The sequence below is a fragment of the Tubulanus polymorphus genome, unplaced genomic scaffold (assembly GCF_964204645.1).
Source record: "Tubulanus polymorphus unplaced genomic scaffold, tnTubPoly1.2 scaffold_86, whole genome shotgun sequence".
In the NCBI taxonomy this organism is placed as follows: domain Eukaryota; kingdom Metazoa; phylum Nemertea; class Palaeonemertea; order Tubulaniformes; family Tubulanidae; genus Tubulanus; species Tubulanus polymorphus.
The window spans coordinates 1-23,029 of record NW_027437491.1 but is presented as its reverse complement, the minus strand read 5'-3'; the positions used below and the strand labels follow the sequence as shown (position 1 = coordinate 23,029).

General features: G+C 38.7%; 1 protein-coding gene and 2 long non-coding RNA genes across 5 annotated transcripts; 1 reads left to right on the top strand and 2 right to left on the bottom strand.

Moving 5' to 3' along the window:
* Positions 1-452: 452 nt before the first annotated feature.
* Positions 453-3,629, bottom strand: LOC141914705 (uncharacterized). Its single transcript, XR_012620881.1, has 4 exons — positions 3,351-3,629; positions 2,264-2,432; positions 1,977-2,179; positions 453-557 (listed from the first exon to the last, which is right to left on the bottom strand). It is a non-coding gene; the product is annotated as an uncharacterized LOC141914705 (long non-coding RNA).
* Positions 3,630-4,018: 389 nt separating this feature from the next.
* Positions 4,019-5,350, top strand: LOC141914704 (uncharacterized). Of its 2 annotated transcripts, none has more exons than XR_012620880.1 (3): positions 4,019-4,211; positions 4,570-4,694; positions 4,809-5,350. It is a non-coding gene; the product is annotated as an uncharacterized LOC141914704 (long non-coding RNA). The 2 variants fall into 2 exon arrangements; XR_012620879.1 differs by having other exon boundaries at positions 4,803-5,350.
* A 3,785-nt stretch (positions 5,351-9,135) lies between these two features.
* LOC141914703 (uncharacterized) lies at positions 9,136-23,028 on the bottom strand. Of its 2 annotated transcripts, none has more exons than XM_074805975.1 (8): positions 22,889-23,028; positions 20,116-22,496; positions 19,873-19,925; positions 19,493-19,606; positions 16,858-16,972; positions 14,435-14,548; positions 11,981-12,094; positions 9,136-9,301 (listed from the first exon to the last, which is right to left on the bottom strand). In XM_074805975.1, the coding sequence occupies exons 4-8, from the start codon at positions 19,493-19,495 to the stop codon at positions 9,216-9,218; spliced, it is 432 nt and encodes a 143-aa protein (XP_074662076.1). In that variant the 5' UTR covers positions 19,496-19,606; positions 19,873-19,925; positions 20,116-22,496; positions 22,889-23,028; the 3' UTR covers positions 9,136-9,215. The 2 variants fall into 2 exon arrangements, with proteins under 2 accessions (XP_074662076.1, XP_074662075.1); XM_074805974.1 differs by having other exon boundaries at positions 22,688-23,022.
* Position 23,029: the final 1 nt, after the last annotated feature.

The window sequence follows — 23,029 nt, the reverse complement described above, 5'->3', positions numbered from 1 at the left end:
ACTTCATCCAAATTACACGTGTACTTCATCCTAACTACACGTGTAGTTCATCCTTATTACACGTGTATTTCATCCTGTATTACACATGTACTTTATCCTAATTACACGTGTATTACACGTGTACTTCATCCAAATTAAACGTGTACTTCATCCTAACTACACGTGTAGTTCATCCTTATTACACGTGTATTTCATCCTGTATTACACATGTACTTTATCCCACACGTGTACTTCATCCTAATTACACGTGTATTTCATCCAGTGTTGCACGTGTACTTTATCCTAATTACACGTGTATTTCATCCAATATTACACGTGTCTTACACGTGTACTTCATGCTAAATACATGTGTCTTTGATTGCCATTTTTTGTTGAATTCAAATCAAACCACCATGTGAGGAAATCTCCTTAATCTATGTGCTGTTTAGAATGAACACTCAAGAGATTCACATTTTCCATACTAACTGATTTATTCATCTTCATAAATTTTATAAATTTTTGAGTAATTGCATGTCTTATGTTGGCCTCTTTTGCACCCTTCTCCTTTCGACATTGTTCTGAAATGATAACCATTTGAAAAAAATTAAGCAAAAGTATACAATGATTTCTTTACGAGGATAAATAAATCAACTTCAGCTGCTTGGGATGATGATTAAATTATATAGCTTTTTCTAACAGTCTTCTGCATATAACAGCTAAGTTTTTTCACTCTTAATGACTTGATTATAAGCCATATGGTGAATTGCTTGACAATCTGGAAATTTCAATGTTCAACGCCACCTGATGAAAAACAAGGGGTCTAGGGACACCATTCCCGTATGGTTACGAATGCTAAACAATCAACATAATGAAATAGAAACAGGACATTGAAACTCACCACAATCATAGAACATGTCACAAGCTACAATTTTACAATTGATCGATGTTATAATGTATGCATAGGTACCAAAATAAATTAGACAAATTGTATATAATTCAATACTCAACTCCCCCTGGTGGTGAGAACAAAAACCTGGGTAACCCCAATTCCACATGAGGTGAATACTACAACAGTGGTAACAATTATCAAATATCAAGACTATAAGTCAAAACCCGTCGATATTTTCCTTCAAAAACCTTCTTCTATCTACGAATGAGAACTGATGACACCAAGATGGCTGCCAAATGTGTCATGCTTGACTGATCCAAAAAATCTGTCTCGTATGTTTTAGATTGTTAAGAAATGTATACCCATCACAAATTTCAAAGGCAAAAATGACCTTTTTGGGTACAAAAAAGGTCACATGATGGCCATCTTGTGTCAAGATGGCCATCTTCATCTTCAAAATCTCCATTGAAAACTTCAAAAAATTGCATAAGTGATGATTTTGGGGAACGAAAATGGCCAATGCAGTTGGCCATCTTGATTCGGACCAGTTTTGGGCTGAAGACATGTCTAGGATAGATATGTGTGTAACTTAAATATCAAGAGTATTAAAACTTCCCAAAATACTGGATTCCATCTACAGACGAACAAAGGGTGAATGCAATAGCCCGCTTGCTTGGACTTACGTCTCAAATGGGCTAAAGCTGGGGACACATTAGGCAATTTCGTCGAGCACTTAAGTTGTGCAACGAAATCGTCGGTAAAATCACCTAGTTTGTCAGGGTCTGCGCCGACTGAATCGCCCGAATCCAACACGTCCTGCGACTGAATCACCCAACGCATCAGGCCACAGTGATTGTTCGCATTGAGCGCCATATTAAACGTTAAACCCTCCCCTTTTCTGACCAAGTGCCCTTTTGAATCACAGGTGAAAAATTCCACCCAATGATCAAAGTGCACAAACCCCATACAACCGTTTCACACAGGGAGACTTGTATTGACTAGTGCCCTTTTCATAAGAGCTGAACCCTCGTTCTTCCAGCTTGGATCCGCCCCTGTAAAACAACAACAAATGAATGCTAGCCATTATATATTGAATTCATGTACTTACGTATTATTTAGCTGACCCGGTTTGGGTCCAACTTTTTTCCTCATGGAAGACTTTCATTGCGTCACATCCAGTCCAATGCCTTGACAATTAGTTCTTCTTTTAAATGAGTGGACAACAGCATGCATGCACCCAACAGTATTAGGTTTTCCGACTAATCAGCGTATGGCAGCAGCTGTTGTATCATCCAATAGTGAGTAGGCATCCTAAAATGAGAAGAATTTACAATGCTTACGCTATAATCTTTACTAAAACCATTCCGACGCTCATATAATATATAATGTAAATACCTGATTTTCATCACGCTGTCGTTGTTGAGAAATCAGTGGAGAATTGAAGGCTCTCTCGCGCTAACATCGTTTTCCAACAATCCCCCAGTGGACACATTTTTAAGCCAAAAAAACGGGAATTCCAATTTTATAGTGTCTGTCCTTGGATCAATTCTTATTGGTGTATACCCTATAAAGTTTGAAAAAAAATGGTCAAGAATTGATTGCACTAACGTGGTTTTTGCCCCCAGTCGAAACTCCGACAGCGACCTAATTTCATGTCCAGCATACAAGTTTAATGGCGATGATGGGCGCACAACAAAATCTAAATGACCCTGCAGTTTTTAGATTGGATGCATAAACACCAAAGACACTCCGTTTTTATCCCTCACAATTGGAATGATCATTTACAATTTTTTCACTGGACATTCAATCATTTAAGGCCTACTAATACTATGCTAACTAATTCAAATTCAATACTAATGTCTATTTATTAATGGATGAGACCTGTTTTTCTTGGATATTTTGCTTAATTTTTGGGGTACATACCTCATTTATGTCTTAACAGAATGCCAAAAATCGCGGACAACAACTGAATATCCGATATATTTCCAGTTCAGTACCAATTAGATGGATTGGCAAAAAGACTCCTTAAGTCCAATTGAATGAGAGAGAAAATCCTCCATTTTGTGAAATTTCTTGAATTTTTACATTGTCACCATGCTTACGAAATGAAGTTATTTTTCTTGTGGAGTCTCAACAACTAAATCAGGGTGGCGTAGGCATGGTAACAATGTTCAAATCCAAGAAACTTGACAAAATGGAGGATTTTCTCTCTCATTCAACTGGACTTAAGGAGTCTTTTTGCCAATCCATCTAATTGGTACAGAACTGGAAATATATCGGATATTCAGTTGTTGTCCGCGATTTTTGGCATTCTGTTAAGACATAAATGAGGTATGTACCCCAAAAAGTAAGCAAAATATCCCAGAAAAACAGGTCTCATCAATTAATAAATAGACATTAGGTCATGTTGCTTTTCATTCAAATAAACATATTCTTTTAGTGACCTATAAACCTTTACTTTACTACATAACAATAATCATACCTGAACAATCCACAACGCGTCCTTTATACGCGGGATAATAATAAATGGCCTTCGACTTTTTTGTTCTTCCACTTCCATTCTTCCAATCCATTCTAATGAATCTAATTCAATGATCCATTCAAGGATCCACTATGTGTTTGACCTCAAACAAAGAAACAGTGTCACTTTCGGCCCAGTTGTCAATGATCCCCTTTTATGGACTGATTGTCATCCATTATTGCGTTTTGCAATCATTATGAGAATAGAATAGATGGTGAAAACCTGTGAAAACGTGTTGCTTAACAATGGCAATATGGCTGCCACCGCGCAGGGGTGCTTGGGAGTTTAATTGAAATAAATTATTTAATTATTAATAAGTTTTATGTCTGCATTTTAGTTCAATTAGAATTAAAAAATAATCGTGTTAAGTGATATTTAATTAGCAAAAATTACTTATACTAAGGGTTAATATGAAGCTAAGGCAAAATCAATTAAGTAAATTGAAAATAACGATTCAGTGAAGAAATGACGATCATTTTAATATACGCTGTATTATAAAAATAGACAAAAAGGTGCATGAATAAGGCCTCTAACTATTTAATTCAACATTTAGATGAGATTATTTTGTCTAGGTTGTTTTTCTGTTCATGAAAACCATTTATCTAGAGCTCGTCAGTTCGTCAGTGAGGTTTTCATTTTGGTAGTGTTCCAAAATGGAAGACAAGTAACACAAAGATGCGCTTTTTAGTGGAAAATTACCCGTAAATATCGATATACACCAACCGAATTCGTCTTTTGCAAGCATGGAGTTTGAAAAAGAAAATTGCAAGTAAAAAGGCCAGTGAAAATACGCGAGTAGGCCTACATGTTAAACATTTGAAGGTAAGATCATTTTAAATGTAAGCAAATCAAATTGACTTTATTGGTCCTTATCAATATCAATAAACATGTATATTATTGGTTTGACAGTTCAATAAAGTTGACAGGACAAACAAGAGACATGGAGAATTATGCAATTGCATAGGTCAATTGTTTAGTTTAATGTTAATGTTGTTAGTTAATCTTTTAATCCAGGTCCGATCTGGTATGTTATGCATGAGGTTTACTGTTCATCGCAACAATAGGCTACAAAATCGCTAGCTGGAAATCAACCTACGTCGTATAGGCCTACTGTAGCCTTAAGTTCTATATGGGTTCTATTTGGGAATAATTTAATCTCAAATTACTTTTTGTTTTGTAGATGGTAATATGTTGCTAAATGATGGACATTTCGATTTTTCAAGAAGTGGATTTTGAGAATCTGGAAGATTTAAGAATTGAAAATGGCCACAATCCACCAATAATGCAGACAATGGTTATGACAACGTAAGTTAGTAATACAGTGCCTTATGACTAAAAATGCAATCTTAATTGCCAATCTACTCATCCGATATGAACTTGACCAATCACAAAAATGTTTAATCTGTTTTGCAGCCACAGCTCATTGATGGAAATAGATGATCCTCTCCACACAAATGCTGAGGTGAACCATCGTGGGGCTGTTACTACTATTATGGCGTTCTCCCTCAAAGCTGGATCCACATCAACTGTTTTGACTGGATTGTTGGATCAGTTGAATTTACTGTTACTGAGAAGCGGTTCTACGCAGTTCTAATTACCCTATTTTCAAAAGATTTTCTCTATGTCCGGAGGTGAACAAATATTACTGCCCCGTATATAAGACATTATTCAAAAAACTGCAGGTATGATACAAATGTTCATTATGTGTTATACAGTATGATAAGGCAACATTAGAGGAAAAAGGACATTTTTTTGTGTACATGCCCGTTAATGAACAACTGAAAAGACTCCTCGGCTAAGAAGAGCTAGCTAGCAAAATTAATGAATGGGCCTACAAGGAAAGCAGAACACTTCGAGCTGGTGACAGCAATATATTCAACATTTTTCATAAATAACATTGTAATTCGGGGCTTGGGCAGTCCCCTAAGCCTCTAGTTATCTTGATAATAAATGAAAAATATCCAAAATTTTTTGTTCAGATCATGATTTTTGTGAAACAGTTTTTGGATTTATTCAAGGGGCAACAAAGACATGTGCTTCATTCATACAGGATCCAATCTAGTCAATACAGGACAAACAACATGACTTTTTTGACACGGCATCCTGGAAAAAACTACTAAATGAGGATCAAATAATTAAAAAGACAGGAGATTCCTTCAATTTCTCAAACATTACATGCACAATCTTACTTTTAATAAAATCATGTGATGCTAAATGATGTAATTACAAATTTTATTGCAGATTACAAAAGTGACCAATTATGAGAAACAAGGTACATGTATAATTTTTTAGCCTAGTACATGCATCCAGATTGCACGTGTATTTCAGAAGCCACATATGAATTTACACGTGTTTTTAAAATACACGTCATAAGTTACACGTGTATTTCAAAATACACGTCAAAAGTACACGTGTAATTTCATATTACACGTGTATTTAGCTAAATACACGTGTACCATTTTCATAAGGGCAGGCCTTCGTTATGCGACCGGTTGACGATTTTGTTATACAAATATGCTGTTTCATGTATTGTTCATTTTGATGAAAAAGGTATGGCTGATTTATTAATGGATAGACAAATAAATGAATTTAGACTCGGATATTGCGAAATAAGTCGACGCTTTCGTAACAAATATATACTCCACACTAATCTGATACAGTATTAGTGGGTCATGTTTTTATACGAAACTGATCCATAGGACCATTACACACACACACATACACACACAGTCCCTCGAATATTGGGTTTTCAATGTGTTATAGCCCATTGCATGCCATTCCACATGATAGATAGAACGACCATTTGAGACCTGGGACTCAAGCACCAGCAGAGAATTCGGGGCACGACAGTCCTTATTGGGTCTTGTATAAAACTTAAATAGCATACCGGTATATCGGGTACCCGGTATATGATTTCGAGACCAACAGAACGGTTCGTTTCCTTTGTAATAGTCATCTCCATACACCCCCGATACACAACCAGCCTCGCACCCTCCGATACACCACCGGCCTCGCAAACAGCCGACGCTTTTCAAAAATACCGAACGCGAACGCCTAGCTACTCGATCAGGGACGTGCCACCTACGACCGTAAAGCGACATGCCGCACCAATAATTGAATAACCCAAGACGCCATAATAAATGTTATTCTGCATTTAAGGGGGGGGGGGAGTATCAAATTAGTCCGAATTGCAAACAGCAGCATTTTGTTCTGAGGCACAAATACGGTGATATTTAAAGCAGTTGGGATTTTCTGTGTACGGGCCACATGTAACAAAAGAACAAGTTTGAGTTTGGTCATATATGAGCTGTCCAATTTAAGTTGTTGTAAGCATAGCCCTTTGACAGTGAAATGCCACAATAATAACCACTGAGATAGTCTTAGCTAAAGGATTGCTTAATAGATGTCGAATAAACACTATAATCCGTGTATACTGTAGATAAATGAAGAAATCCTACACTTCAAATTTAAGATTATACGATCAAATTTATTACTATGAAACCACAGCCATCATCAGGTGGAATGACCAGAAAAACAAGTGTTTACGGTAGGCGGCCGCACTGAACCAGGCAGGTTTTTTTCATGAAAGTTGCCCAGTAAACGGATTTAAACAAATCTAAATCTTCGATCCAATTGAACCATTTGTTTTCGATTTTGATGAAGTTTTGACTCAATAGTATCAATCGTATACCCGGTACCTAAGATGCCATTTTCATTACCAGGCGGATCTAGGAAATTTGGAAGAAAAGAAAATGTATTTTTAAAAAAATTAGCTCTTATGGCCTCTAGAAAATTGGTCAAAGTGGTCAAAATTAGCTCTTATGGCCTCTAGAAAATTGGTCAAAGTGGTCAAAATTAGCTCTTATGGCCTCTAGAATTCATCTAAGATGTGAATATTTAATCACGAATCCCCGATGTCGGCTGTGTATCCTGATATTACTGTACGGTACATAATTTTATATATATTCATATGGTAGACTTTACTTACCTATTGGGACCTATATGGGTTCATACTAAAAATTATATATTCCATAGATTTAACAGACTTATTGGGTGCCTCAAACTGCGGAAACATTATGTACAGGTCTATTGGGTCATCACCTTATGAGTCCCAAGTTTGAACTGCTTATTCAAATTAGTAAATTAAACATTATTTCGAGTCAAAGTTTAATTGTATTGACGACCCAGAAGTGGTTCTAATCTCTTAAGAATTACAGAGATGGAGCTGTCGTCATAATGACGATCACCTAATCGGATTTTACAATCTTAAAATTTCGTCTTGTACGTTTTCTGTAGCGCAGGTGATCAAGTCTTAGGATCAACTTCATTGTAACAAATGATTTCAAATATCAGAAGCCCAATGCGTTTAATGATTCAATTAAATGGTATCGTGCTGTTGGATGAAAGTGGGGGTAAATCATTGTATTGTGATCTTATTCGTTTTGAATTGGTCATTGGTGGTCAATGGTCAATTTATGAATCTTCAATGGCGAATCTTTTCTAGTTTCACACCAAACGCGGTATATCGTTCTCATGTTCGTGAAATTGTAATTCGTCAGTAGTGGTCAGTGTTGGTCAGCTTATGAATTTGCAATGATGAATACTTGGTAGTTTGTAAACAAACATGGCTTGAGAATTTTCCGACATTCGAAGTCTGAATCGTTCAGACTCGGGGATCATATCTCAATTGGTCAGTTTCTGACCATCTCGGTGTCAGCATTGTGGTCGATAGCTTATATGAAACATTTGTAGATAACCAACGAAGGGGCCCAAAAGCACAAGCCAATTTCCAGTGATGTGATCCAAAAGATGCCCTACTGAAAAAAGTAGTCTCTCAATTGTACGAAACCAAATCGCACAGGAAAATTAATTTAGAAATTGTCGACTAGTAGCCACAGGCACTGGTTTTTTCTACGTAGTCTCTCATTTCATATCATAAGATTTCCCCCGTTTCAAACTGTTGAGTTTATGAGATAATATTAAACAGACATATTGGGGCCCTCAGTAATAACTAATATATTTCTTTTGATATTTGTACCTATCTGTTGGGTCCATCAAACAGTTGGTTTTCTGTAGTAACTAATATATATCACATGATACATGATTGTACTATCTATTGGGTCAAATATGGTCTTATATCAAACTTATACATTCCGATACCCATATGGGAGACTTTAATAGACCATTCTAAGTGGTTTCCTGTGAAATAATTTTATTTTCTGTTTTCACGGTACTGCATTGGCATAATCCAAGAGAATGGAAGGGATGTATGGATTCATGTAATATGGCATATTCAAGTGCCGCTGCATATCCACATGGAAACGTTTGGCAATGTGAGGAAGTTCCTGCACTGTTCCTTCCTTTGAATTCACCAAATTACTAAATCAACTCAGCATAGTCATCAATATACATGTAGTTTATCCTTCAAAATCGAAGAGTGCTTGCGCATACACGTAGGCCTTAATCCTAATTCCACTATGTCTTGTATTATCGAAACCTATATCAACCCCATCTGACAAAGTTTAAATCAAACTTTGTCAGAAGGGGTTGAGAATTGAATAGGTTTCAATTGTTATCATTGGCTAATCGGGATCAGTTCAATTTTGATCTCATGTTTGTCTAAACATCAATAATTAGGAATTATCCAAGTTTAGCGCAGTCTAATGTGTATACGGTTCCTAGAAAAATCAAATCGATATTTGGGTAAAGCCTGTGAATTTAACACAAACACCTGGATTATACATCATTATAAGTTTATTTGGAATCTTTCTCTTTTTTATAATTTTCTTTGTCAGCATTTTAGTGGCTTCGTCCAAAAGTTCACGATTAGGCATTCTGTTGGAACGAATGCAAGATCGTATGAAATATTTTATCTTCATCCGATGACCAGCGCCTTCGTGTTTTCATTCTGCCTATTAAAAGAAAGAAAATTCATTTATTTCTATATTTGGTTTAGGTTAAAAAATGATACTTTGTTTCTCTGCAGCTGCCGGGAAATAGTGTAAATTCCAATAAAATTTGTAATCAGTTCATTTCTATAGCTGCAGGGTCTATAATTGTATGCCTGATAGTGATTAGAAAAATAATGTACTGGGTAGATAGGCTGCAGGGTAAATTAACTTTAAGCTAGGTAGAGCGGAGAAACAAGGTATCATTTTTTCCCTTAATTGACCAATTTGAATACATGACCCGTCAAATTATATAAAACATACGTGCACAGTCAAAGTGGGAGGCACTACTTGTTCAGGTACTTGAGCTATTTAAATTAACCTTTTTGAAAGTAAGCTACCTGGGTAGGGATATCAAAATTGTGACATTGAAACTCGGGAAGTGCACTATTATATTGTATGTATATTAAACATCGCCTCAGCCTGGCAGCATATCGAAAAAGGTATGACCTTTAAACTTTATATATTCTTTATGATATACTAGTAAAACTAAACTGCTTTCAAATGTTATTACGGTTAATTTCAACCATTGATATTTAGCACTGCTTGGTGGCCATGATGAATAATGCATCCCTGTAAAACTTGATGTACATGTTCATAGGGACATAATCTGCAACTTTGCACTACATCATAATATTGAATTTCGACCCGAGAATAATCTGAAGAATATGTATTGGTTATGTTTTAAATTACAATTGCTCATGTGACCTTAAAACTCAGGACGGCCATGTTGCATCCGATTGACCCAAAATCTCTCTCATGCTGACGCACCCTTCAGGAATGCAATCTGATAGATCAAGCAGAGTGTCCTCAATATTTCCCTTGAAAACTTCAAAAATAAGTAAAAAATGCTGATTTCAGCAAACAAAAAATGGCCGCCAGTCAACCATGTTGATTCTGACTAAGCTAGTATTTTGTAAAAAAGTGTATCTAGGGTAGATACATGTATATAAATAAATTATATCAATTGCATTAATATATTTTTATAAATGATATAGGGCCTATTACATTTTATAGATTATAGATTATAGATTGTACCTATCTATTGGGTCAATCAAACAGATGGTTTCCTCTGTAATAACTAATACATTCCACATGATAGTTTGTACCGACCTGTTGGGCCCTAATAATACAAAATAATCCATATGATAGATTTGACCAGACCAATCTAACTTTGGGTTTACTGTGTTATAAATACATTCTATCATAGATTTCCCTCAAACGGGGCATGTGAAAAATAATATATATTCAGTATGAATATAGACTTTAACAAACATATTGGGTCCCTCAAGGTGATTAGTAAGTACTTGGTGAAATACCTGACAATCTGCAAATGTCAAGAATTACCATTACGATAGAGCATTTCATGCACTGGCACAACTTGCAATTTCTTGTGGTAATAACGTCACATTTTTTGGTACAAAAAGGTCACAGGACGGCCATCTTGTATCCGATTTGCCCAAAATCTCTCTCATGCTGACGCACCCTTCAGGAATACAATCTGATAGATCAAGTAGAGTGTCCTCAAAATTCCCCATGAAAACTTCAAAAATAAGTAAACTAGCAGTCCAGTGACACCATGCCAGGTAGTTTCAAATGCTCAACAATCTAACAATTTCAATATTCAGCGCCCCTGGTAACCAGATACAAAAACCAATGACCCTGAAACTCACCACAATCAATTAGAATAAGTCAACAGCTACGATTTTGTAATTGATTGTGATAACAAAATATGCCTCGTTACCGATTTAATATGGAAATACTAAGTTATTCTACTATTCAATGCCCCCTGGTGACCATATGCAAAACCCAATGACCTCGAAACTCACCACAATCAAAGAACATGTCATGAACTACAACTTTGCAATTGATCATGGTAACAAAATATGCCTAGATACCAATCTATAAGGAAATACTAAGTTATTCTACTATTCAACGCCCCTGGTGACCATATATAATAACTCATGTCCTTAAAACTCACCACATACATAGACGATGTCATGAGCTATAACTTTGCAATTAATTGTGGTAACAAAATATGCATAGGTACAGACATAATATAGAAATACTAAGTTATTGTATTATTTAACGCCCCCTGGTGACCATATACAAAAACCGATGACCTTGAAGCTAACCAAAATCATAGAACACCTTATGAGCTACAACTTTCAATAGATTGTGGTAATACAATATGTTTAGGTATCAATATAATGTCGAAAATGGAAAATTTTGATAATTAAGGGATAGGAGCACCCTTAATACGACCAGTCAAACTGCGCAGTATTAATAAACCATCGTTTTTATATCCACTTTACACTGTATTGAAGGATTGCCAAAAAGTTTTCATTTTCGCATGTTGAAATGAGAAAAAATAAGCCATTTTTGAAATTCTAACAATATGCGTCCTGAGTTTCCATACCTACGAACCATTGATTTTTGATGATTTGATTATAATTTCAAATGGTAGGCGCGGAAACATATTGTTAAAATTGATTTACGGTCAACCCCCAATATAACAGTTTCACTGGTAGTATGAAGATCAAATTCAGGTATGTGTTCAAAAGTTTTAGAGAAATATCCCAAAAAAATTGACTTTCGTTCCCTAGTGGGCTAAAAAGGTATGAAATAACTAAACTGATTTACCATCAGTTGCGGAAAGTTGACTCATATCTACCATAAGACTCTCTCTATGTGATTCAACTGCGGATTGATTGGAATCTTTCACACCAATTGTATCGAACTTGGTGGTCCATTTTCCTGTGAAAATTAAAAATATGAACATGCATAAGCAATTGAGTAGTGGTTGAAATTGAGACCAAAATTGATATTTTTTGGGTACGAAAAAAGGTCACAGGACGGCCATCTTGCGTCCGATTGACCAAAAATTTCTCTCATGCCGATGCACCCTTCGGGTATACAATCTGATAGATCAAGGTAATTGATCAGAGTCTTCAAAATTCCCTTGAAAACTTCAACTAGGGGTCCAGGGACACCATGCCCACTTGGGAAGTGGTTCCAAATGCTCAACAATCTAACAATTTCAATATTCAACGCCCCCTGGCAACCATATACAAAAACCAATGACCTTGAAACTCACCACAATCATAGAACATGTCAGCAGCTACGATTTTGTAATTGATTGTGATAACAAAATATGCCTCGTTACCAATTTGATATGGAAATACTAAGTTATTCTACTATTCAACGCCCCCTGGAGACCATATTCAAAACCCAATGACATCAAAACTTACCACAATCATAGAACATGTCATGAACTACAACTTTGCAATTGATCATGGTAACAAAATATGCCTAGGTACCAATATAATAAGGAAATACTTAGTTATTCTACTATTCAACGCGCCCTGGTGACCATATAGAAAAACTAATGTCCTTAAAACTCACAACAATCATAGATGATGTCATGAGCTACAACTTTCCAATTGATTGTGGTTACAAAATATACATAGGTACAAATATAATAAAGAAATGCTAAGATATTGTATTATTCAACGCCCCCTGGTGGCCATATACAAAATCTAATTACCTTGCAACACACCATAATCATAGAACATGTTATGAGCTACAACTTTCTAATTGAATGTGGTACCAAAATACGCTTAGGTATCAATATAATGTGGAAAAACTTTTTCCCATTTACGAATGAGTACTGGTGAGACCAAGATGGCCGCCAATTGCGTCATAATTGGCTGATGAAAAATACCTGTCTCAGGTATAAAACATCCCTTTCCAAAGAATACCCATCACAAATTGCAATGAGAAATGGCAAACCAGTAGGAAGCTACAGGACTCAGAATTCGGGCAAAAATTAACATTTTTGGGCACTAAAAAGGTCATAGGACGGCCATCTCGAGTCCGACCGACCCAATTTTTGTTATGTTGATGGGCCCTGGGGGGATTCACGTATATCCGAAAGATCAAGGTAATTGATCGAAGCGTCTTCAAAATTTCTCTCAAAAAGATCAAAAATGTGTAAAAAGTGCTGATTTTGGCGAACAACAATGGCTGCCAGTCGGCCATCTTGATTCTGACAGGGCCAGTTTTTGGGCTGAAGATGTGTCTAGGGTAGATACATGTGTATCCCAAATATCAAGACGTTACCTTGAAGCGTCTTCAAAACTTCCCAAAATAACTGGATTCCGTCTACAGACGGACGGACAGACGACGGACGAAAAGTGAACGCAATAGCCCGCTGGGACTAAAGTCCCAAGTGGGCTAAAAATGAGTAAGAAAGTGCTGATTTCAGCAAACAGAAATGGCCACCAGTCAACCATGTTAATTCTGACCAAGCTCAGTTTTTGGGCAGAAGATGTATCTAGGGTAGATACATGTATATAAATACATTAAATCAATTACATTAATATATTTCTATAAATGATAATGGGCCTATTACATTTTATAGATTGTACCTATCTATTGGGTCCATCAAACAGCTGGTTGCCTGTGTAATAACTAATACATTCCACATGATAGATTGTACCGACCTATTGGGTCCTTTGTCTTATAGTACATAATAATCCACATGATAGATTTTACCAGACCAATCTAACTGTGGGTTTTCTGTGTTAAAACAATACATTCTATAATAGATTTCCCTCAATTCGGGGATTCCTATGTGATGAATAATATACATTAATATACATTAATGTTTTGAACACATACATCTAATTGGTTTTAATACGACCAGTGAAACCGTGCAGTTTTAATAAACCATTGTTTTTATATCCATTTTACGCTGTATTGAAGGATTGCCAAAAAGTTTTCATTTTCGCATGTTGAAATGAGAAAAAATAAGCCATTTTTGAAATTCTAACAATATGCGTCCTGAGTTTCCATGCCTACGAACCATTGATTTTTGATGATTTGATTATAATTTCAAATGGTAAGCACGGAAACATATTGTTAAAATTGATTTACAGTCAACCCCCAATATAACAGTTTCACTGGTAGTATGAAGCTAAATTCAGGTAGGCCTACAATGTGTTCAAAAGTTTTAGAGAAATATCCCAAATAATCGACTTTCGGTCTAAAGTCCCTAGTGGGCTAAAAAGGTATGAAATAACTAAACTGATTTACCATCAGTTGCGGAAAGTTGACTCGTATCTGTCATAAGACTCTCTCTATATGATTCAACTGCGGATTGATTGGAATCTTTCACACCAATTGTATCGAACTCTGTGGTCCATCTTCCTGTGAAAATTAAAAATATGAACATGCATAAGCAATTGAGTAGTGGTTGAAATTGAGACAAAAATTGACATTTTTTGGGTACGAAAAAAGGTCACAGGACGGCCATCTTGCGTCCGATTGACCCAAAATTTCTCTCATGCCGATGCACCCTTCGGGTATAGAATCTGATAGATCAAGGTAATTAATCAGAATCTTCAAAATTCCCTTGAAAACTTCAAAAATGAGTAAGAAAGTGCTGACTTCAGCGAACAAAAATGGCCACTAGTCAACCATGTTGATTCTGACCAAGCTCAGTTTTTGGGCAGAAGATGTATCTAGGGTAGATACATGTATATAAATACATTAAATCAATTACATTAATATATTTCTATAAATGATAATGGGCCTATTACATTCTATAGATTGTACCTATCTATTGGGTCCATCAAACAGCTGGTTTCCTGTGTAATAACTAATACATTCCACATGATAGATTGTACCGACCTATTGCGTCCTTTGTCTTATAGTACATAATAATCCATATGATAGATTTTACCAGACCAATCTAACTGTGGGTTTCCTGTGTTATAATAATACATTCTGTCATAGATTTCCCTCAAACTGGGGGATTCCTATGTGATAAATATTTTATATTCAGCATGATAGACTTTAACAAACATAATGGGTCCTTCTAGTTAGTACTTGGTGAAATACTGAACAATCTGGAAATGTCAAGAATCACCATTACCATAGGGCATTTCATGCACTGGCACAACATGCAATTGTTTGTGGTAACAACGTCATATGTCTAGGTACTAATATACTGTAGTACCATATTCTTCGGCTAATTAACGCCACCGGTGAACATAAACAATGCCTAGAAACTCACCACAATCTTAGGGCAATTCATGTTAGAGCAAGTCATGAGGCCAAGTTATTTACTGCGAATGAGAGAAATTGAGATAAATGATCGAAGCGTTTTCAATATTTCCCATGAAAACTTGAACTAGGGGTCCAGGGACACCATGCCCACTTGAGAAATGTTTCCGTATGCTCAACAATCTAACAATTTCAATATTCAACGCCCCCTGGTGACCATATACAAAAACCAATGGCCTTGAAACTCACCACAATCATGGTAAATGTCAGGAGGAATGATTTCATGGATTGTGATGACAAAATATGCCTTGTTACCAATTTAATATGGAAATACTAGATCATAGAACATGTCATGAACTAAAACTTTCTAATTGATCATGGTAACAAAATAAGCCTAGGTACCAATATAAGGAAATACTAAGTTATTCTACTATTCAATGCTTCTTGGTGACCATATAGAATAACTAATGTCCTTAAAACTTGCCACAATCATAGATGATGTCATGAGCTACAACTTTGCAATTGATTGTGGTTACAAAATATGCATTGATACGAATATAATATGGAAAGATATTGTATTATTCAATGCACACTGGGCCATATACAAAACCAATGACCTTGAAACTCACCACAATCATAGATCATGTTATGAGCTACAACTTTCTTATTGATTGTGGTAACAAAATACACCTAGGTATCAATATAATGTGGAAAATTTTTTTCCCACCTAGGAATGAGTACTGATGACACCAAGATGGCCGCCAATTGCGTCATAATTGGCTGATCAAAAATACCTGTCTCAGGTATAAAACATCCCTTTCTTAAGAATACCCATCACAAATTGCAATGAGAAATGGCAAACAAGTAGGAAGCTACAGGACTCGGAATTCAGGCGAAAATTGACATTTTTTGGCATTAAAAAAGGTCATAGGATGGCCATCTTGAGTTCGATCGACCCAATTTTTGTTATGCTGATGGGCCCTGGGGGGATGCACATACATCCGAAAGATCAAAAAGTTCCCTCAAAAAGTTAAAAAATGTGTAAAAAGTGTTGATTTTGGCGAACATCAATGGCTGCCAGTCGGCCATCTTGATTCTGACAGGGCCAGTTTTGGGGCTGAAGATGTGTCTAGGGTAGATACATGTGTAACCCAAATATCAAGACATTACATTGAAGCGTCTTCAAAACTTCCCAAAATAACTGGATTCCGTCTACGGACGGACGTACGCTATGACGGACAATGGACGAAAAGTGAACGCAATAGCCCACTGGGACTAAAGTCCCAAGTGGGCTAAAAAGGTTCAAACAATGTCTAAAAGTGCTGATTTCAAAATGTATCAGAATAACTGGATTCTGTCAAGCTCGGGACAATGACACAAAGCGGATGCGATAACCCGCTTAAGTCCATTTCATGTGGCTAAAAAGGTATGAAATAACTAAACTGATTTACCATCGGTTGTGGAAAGTCGACTCATATCTGTCATAAGACTCTCTCTATGTGATTCAACTGCAGATTGATTGGCATCTTTCACACCAATTTGTATCGAACTCGGTGGTCCATCTTCCTGTAAAAATCAAAAATATGAACATGCATAAGCAATTGAGTAGTGGTTGAAATTGAGACCAAAATTGACATTTTTTGGGTACGATAAAAGGTCACAGGACGGCCATCTTGCATCCGATTGACCCAAAATTTCTCTCATGCCGATGCACCCTTCGGGTATACAATCTGATAGATCAAGGTAATTGATCAGAATCTTCAAAATTCCCTTGAAAACTTCAAAAATGAGTAAGAAAGTGCTGATTTCAGCGAACAAAAAAGGCCACCAGTCAACCATGTTGATTCTGACCAAGCTCAGTTTTTGGGCAGAAGATGTATCTAGGGTAGATGCATGTATATAAATACGTTAAATCAATTAAATTAATATATTTCTATGAATGATATAGGGCCCATTACATTTTATAGATTGAACCAATCTATTGGGTCCATGAAACAGCTGGTTTCCTGTGTAATAACTAATACATTCCACATGATAGATTGTACCGACCTATTGGGTCATTTGTCTTATAGTACATAATAATCCATATGATAGATTTTACCATCAGACCAATCTAACTCTGGGTTTCCTGTGTTATAACAATACATTCTATCATAGATTTCCCTCAATTCGGGGATTCCTATGTGATGAATAATATACATTAATAGGCCTATACATTAATGTTTTGAACACATACGCCTAATTGGTTTTAATACGACCAGTGAAACTGTGCAGTTTTAATAAACCATTGTTTTTATATCCATTTTACGCTGTATTGAAAGATTGCCAAAAAGTTTTCATTTTCGCATGTTGAAATGAGAAACTAGGGGTCCAGGGACACCATGCCCATTTGGGAAATGGTTTCAAATGCTCAACAATCTAACAATTTCAATATTCAACGCCCCCTGGTGACCATTTACAAAAACCAACGACCTTGAAACTCACCAAAATCATAGAACATGTCAGCAGCTACGATTTTGTAATTGATTGTGATAACAAAATATGCCTCGTTACCAATTTAGTATGGAAATACTAAGTCATTCTACTATTCAACGCCCCCTGGTGACCATATTCAAAACCCAATGACCTCGAAACTCACCACAATCATAGAACATGTCATGAACTACAACTTTGCAATTGATCATGGTAACAAAATATGCCTAGGAGCGAACTCTTTTATCAGATCGGAGAATCCGTTTGCCTCCAATCGTACTCTTTTATTGGTCACGTGACTTTTTGGAGTCTCCGAAACCTCCTTTCTGTCGAGGTGGTGTGATTCGGATTTTGTGTGGAGCCAACCGGAGATTTCGGACGGAGACTTCGGAGGTCATAAAAGAGTACGCCCTTGGTACCAATATAATAAGGAAATACTAAGTTATTCTACTATTCAACGCCACCTGGTGACCATATAGAAAAACTAATGTCCTTAAAACTCACAACAATCATAGATGATGTCATGAGCTACAACTTTCCAATTGATTGTGGTTACAAAATATGCATAGGTACGAATATAATAAAGAAATGCTAAGATATTGTATTATTCAACGCCCCCTGGTGGCCATATACGAAATCCAATTACCTTGAAACTCACCACAATCATAGAACACGTTATGAGCTACAACTTTCTAATTGATTGTGGTAGCAAAATACGCTTAGGTATCAATATAATGTGGAAAAACTTTTTCCCACTTACGAATGAGTACTGGTGACACCAAGATGGCCGCCAATTGTGTCATAATTGGCTGATGAAAAATACCTGTCTGAGGTATAAAACATCCCTTTCCAAAGAATACCCATCACAAATTGCATTGAGAAATGGTAAACCAGTAGGAAGCTACAGGACTCAGAATTCGGGCAAAAATTAACATTTTTGGGCACTAAAAAGGTCATAGGACGGCCATCTTGAGTCCGACCGACCCAATTTTTGTTTCGTTGATGGGCCCTGGGGGGATTCACATATATCCGAAAGATCAAGGTAATTGATCGAAGCGTCTTTAAAATTTCCCTCAAAAAGTTCAAAAATGTGTAAAAAGTGCTGATTTTGGCGAACAACAATGGCTGCCAGTCAGCCATCTTGATTCTGACAGGGTCAGTTTTTGGGCTGAAGATGTGTCTAGGGTAGATACACGTGTAACCCAAATATCAAGACGTTACCTTGAAGCGTCTTCAAAACTTCCCAAAATAACTGGATTCCGTCTACGGACGGACGGACGAAAAGTGAACGCAATAGCCCGCTGGGACTCCCAAGTAGGCTAAAAATAAGCCATTTTTGAAATTCTAACAATATGCGTCCTGAGTTTCCATGCCTACGAACCATTGATTTTTGATGATTTGATTATAATTTCAAATGGTAGGCACGGAAACATATTGTTAAAATTGATTTACAGTCAACCCACAATATACCAGTTTCACTGGTAGTATGATGATCAAATTCAGGTAGGCCTACAGTATGTGTTCAAAAGTTTTAGAGAAATATCCCAAATAATCGACTTTCGGTCTAAAGTCCCTAGTGGGCTAAAAAGGTATGAAATAACTAAACTGATTTACCATCGGTCTCGGAAAGTTGACTCGTATCTACCATAAGACTCTCTCTATGTGATTCAACTGCGGATTGATTGGAATCTTCCACACCAATTGTATCGAACTCGGTGGTCCATTTTCCTGCGAAAATTAAAAATATGAACATGCATAAGCAATTGAGTAGTGGTTGAAATTGAGACAAAAATTGATATTTTTTGGGTACGAAAAAAGGTCACAGGATGGCCATCTTGCATCCGATTGACCCAAAATTTCTCTCATGCTGATGGAACCTTCGAGTACACGATCTGATAGATCAAGGTAATTCGATCAGTGTCTTCAAAATTCCCTTGAAAACTTCAAAAATGAGTAGGAAAGTGCTGATTTCAGCGAACAAAAATGTGGTTAACCTGTGGATTGATTGGAATCTTCTGCACGACTCGTACCGAACGCGGTGGTCCATCTTCCTATGAAAATAAAAAATATGAACATGCATAAGCAATTGAGTAGTAGGCCTAGTTGAAATTGAGGCCAAAATTGACATTTTTTTGGTACAAAATAGGAAACAGAACGGCCATCTTGCATCTGAAAACATTCGGTTGGTTTTCACGAGCTCGGTGATCTAGTGGGATGACGCTGCGCTAGTAATTTACTTGCCCGGGTTTGAGTCTTGCTCTAGCCGCTCTATTTTCTCTACACTTTCCTTGAATTTTCTAAGTTGCGCACCTCCGTGCGCATGTGCGGCGTAAATCAGCCAATCAGCGACAATGTACGTTAAATAGCGGAACTAAATGTCGCAGCCGAAACACTCCAATCCCTCTTAGGGGACCGGCGGCTGCTGTTCAGGGTCGTTCTGCTTTTGCCCGGAACTTGTTGCCAAGATGTCCCCTTCTACTTCCACTCTCTGTAACAGTTAAACGGTCAATGTCGGTCGACGTCGGTCCTCGCGTTGAGAACGGACAACAGTGCTTAATTCAGTGAACTCCCTACACAAACGTTATCGGTCGTTGTCGGCCCTCGTGTTGAGGACACTAGACTCGTCTTTCCCACGCGAACAATGTCGAGAGACGTCGGTTCCCGCGTTGAGAACCGAACGGCGGCATTCTCTTAAGCGAACGTGAACGGTAGACACGTCTCTATTGCACAAACGATGTCAAGCGATGTCGGTTCTCTCGTTGAGGATCGAACAGCGGCGCCTCCTTAGCGAGCTTCTCGCACGATCGATCTCGGTCCTCCCGTTGAGGAACGAACAGCGGCGTCTCCCTAGCAAGCCTTTTGCACGATCATAGTCGATCCTCTCGTAGAGGATCGAACAGCGGCGACTCCTTAGCAAGCTTCTCCTACGATCAATTTGGAGACATCGGTCAACATCGGTCCTCTCGTTGAGGGTCGAACAGCAGCGCGCCATTAGCGAGCATCTCGCACGATCCATGTCGGTCCTCCCGTTGAGGATCGAACGGCGGCGTCTCCTTAACGAGCTTCTCGCACGATCGATGTCGGTCCTCCCGTTGAGGATCGAACAGCGGCGTCTCTTTAGCGAGCCTTTCGCACGATCGATGTCGGTCCTCCCGTTGAGGATCGAACAGCGGCGACTCCTTAGCGAGCTTCTCGCACGATCAATTTGGAGCAACGTCGGTCCTCCTGTTGAGGAACGAACAGCAGCGCGCCCTAAGCGAGCTTCTCGCACGACCAATGTCGAGCGATGTCGGTCCTCTCGTTGAGGAACGAACAGCGGCGTCTCCTTAACAAGCTTCTCGTACGATCGATCTCGGTCCTCCCGTTGAGGATCGAACGGCGGCGTCTCCTTAACGAGCTTCTCGCACGATCGATGTCGGTCCTCCCGTTGAGGATCGAACAGCGGCGTCTCCCTAGCAAGCCTTTTGCACGATCAAAGTCGAGTGAAGTCAGTCCTCTCATTGAGGATCGAACAGCGGCGACTCCTCAGCGAGCTTCTCGCACGATCAATTTGGAGCAACATCGGTCCTCTCATTGAGGGTCGAACAGCGGCGTCTCCTTAACAAGCTTCTCGTACGATCGATCTCGGTCCTCCCGTTGAGGAACGAACAGCGGCGTCTCCCTAGCAAGCCTTTTGCACGATCAAAGTCGAGCGAAGTCAGTCCTCTCATTGAGGATCGAACAGCGGCGACTCCTTAGCGAGCTTCTCGCACGATCAATTTGGAGCAACATCGGTCCTCTCATTGAGGGTCGAACAGCAGCGCGCCATTGGCGAGCATCTCGCACGATCGCTGTCGGTCCTCCCGTTGAGGATCGAACAGCTGCGTCTCCTTAACGAGCTTCTCGCACGATCGATGTCGGTCCTCCCGTTGAGGATCGAACAGCGGTGTCTCTTTAGCGAGCCTTTCGCACGATCGATGTCGGTCCTCCCGTTGAGGATCGAACAGCGGCGTCTCCTTAGCGAGCTTCTCGCACGATCAATTTGGAGCAACGTCGATCCTCCCGTTGAGGAACGAACAGCAGCGCGCCCTTAGCGAGCTTCGCGCACGACCGATGTCGAGCGATGTCGGTCCTCTCGTTGAGGGTCGAACAGCAGCGCCCCCTTAGCGAGCTTCTCGCACGATTGATGTCGAGCGATGTCGGTCCTCTCGTTGAGGAACGAACAGTAGCGCGCCCTTAGCGAGCTTCTCGCACGACCGATGTCGGTCCTCTCGTTGAGGGTCGAACAGCAGCGCGCCCTTAGCGAGCTTCTCGCACGACCGATGCGAGTGATGTCGATCCTCTCGTTGAGGGTCGAACAGCAGCGCCCCTTAGCGAGCCTCTCGCACGATCGATGTCGATTCTCTCGTTGAGGGTCGAACAGCAGCGCCCCTTAGCGAGCTTCTCGCACGATCGATGTCGATCCTCTCGTTGAGGGACAAACAGCAGCGCCCCCTTAGCGAGCTTCTCGCACGATCGATGTCGAGGGATGTCGGTCCTCTCGTTGAGGAACGAACAGTAGCGACTATTTCAGCGGACGTGTACGGTGGACACGCCAGCACACTCCGCCTTGGAAGACTCCAACTCCTGCTCCTGAGAACTAGAGATTAAAATAAAAAGCATAGACTGATAGAATATGCCAGTAGTTTTATTACGACTGTCTCCCCGAACAACCAGTTTTCGACTGGCTAAACAACTCTGGAAGACGACTCCCCTCTGCCTGCGGACTACCATCCGGACCCAAGATGGCAGCACCATCCAATACCCGACTGTACAAGTTAAACTACCTACCACATAAACACTCAGCCGTATACGACACGTTACTAGATCTTGGTCTTATATTTCCCAATAAAATCAACTTAAGGTCTTAAGTTCCAAGTTAGTCTGAATACCAGTCGTTGTTACCGAATACCGGTTCCCTACAACCAACGGCTAGGTACTAGACCAGTTCCAAGTGGGCTAAAAAGATATGGAATAACTAAACTGATTTACCATCGGTTGCGGCAAGCTGACTCATAGGCCTATCTGTCATAAGACTCTCCATGTGGTTCAACTGCGGATTGATTGGAATCTTCCACACGACTTGTAGGCTTATCGAATTACTTTATAGGCCTAAAGCAATTGAGTAGTAGC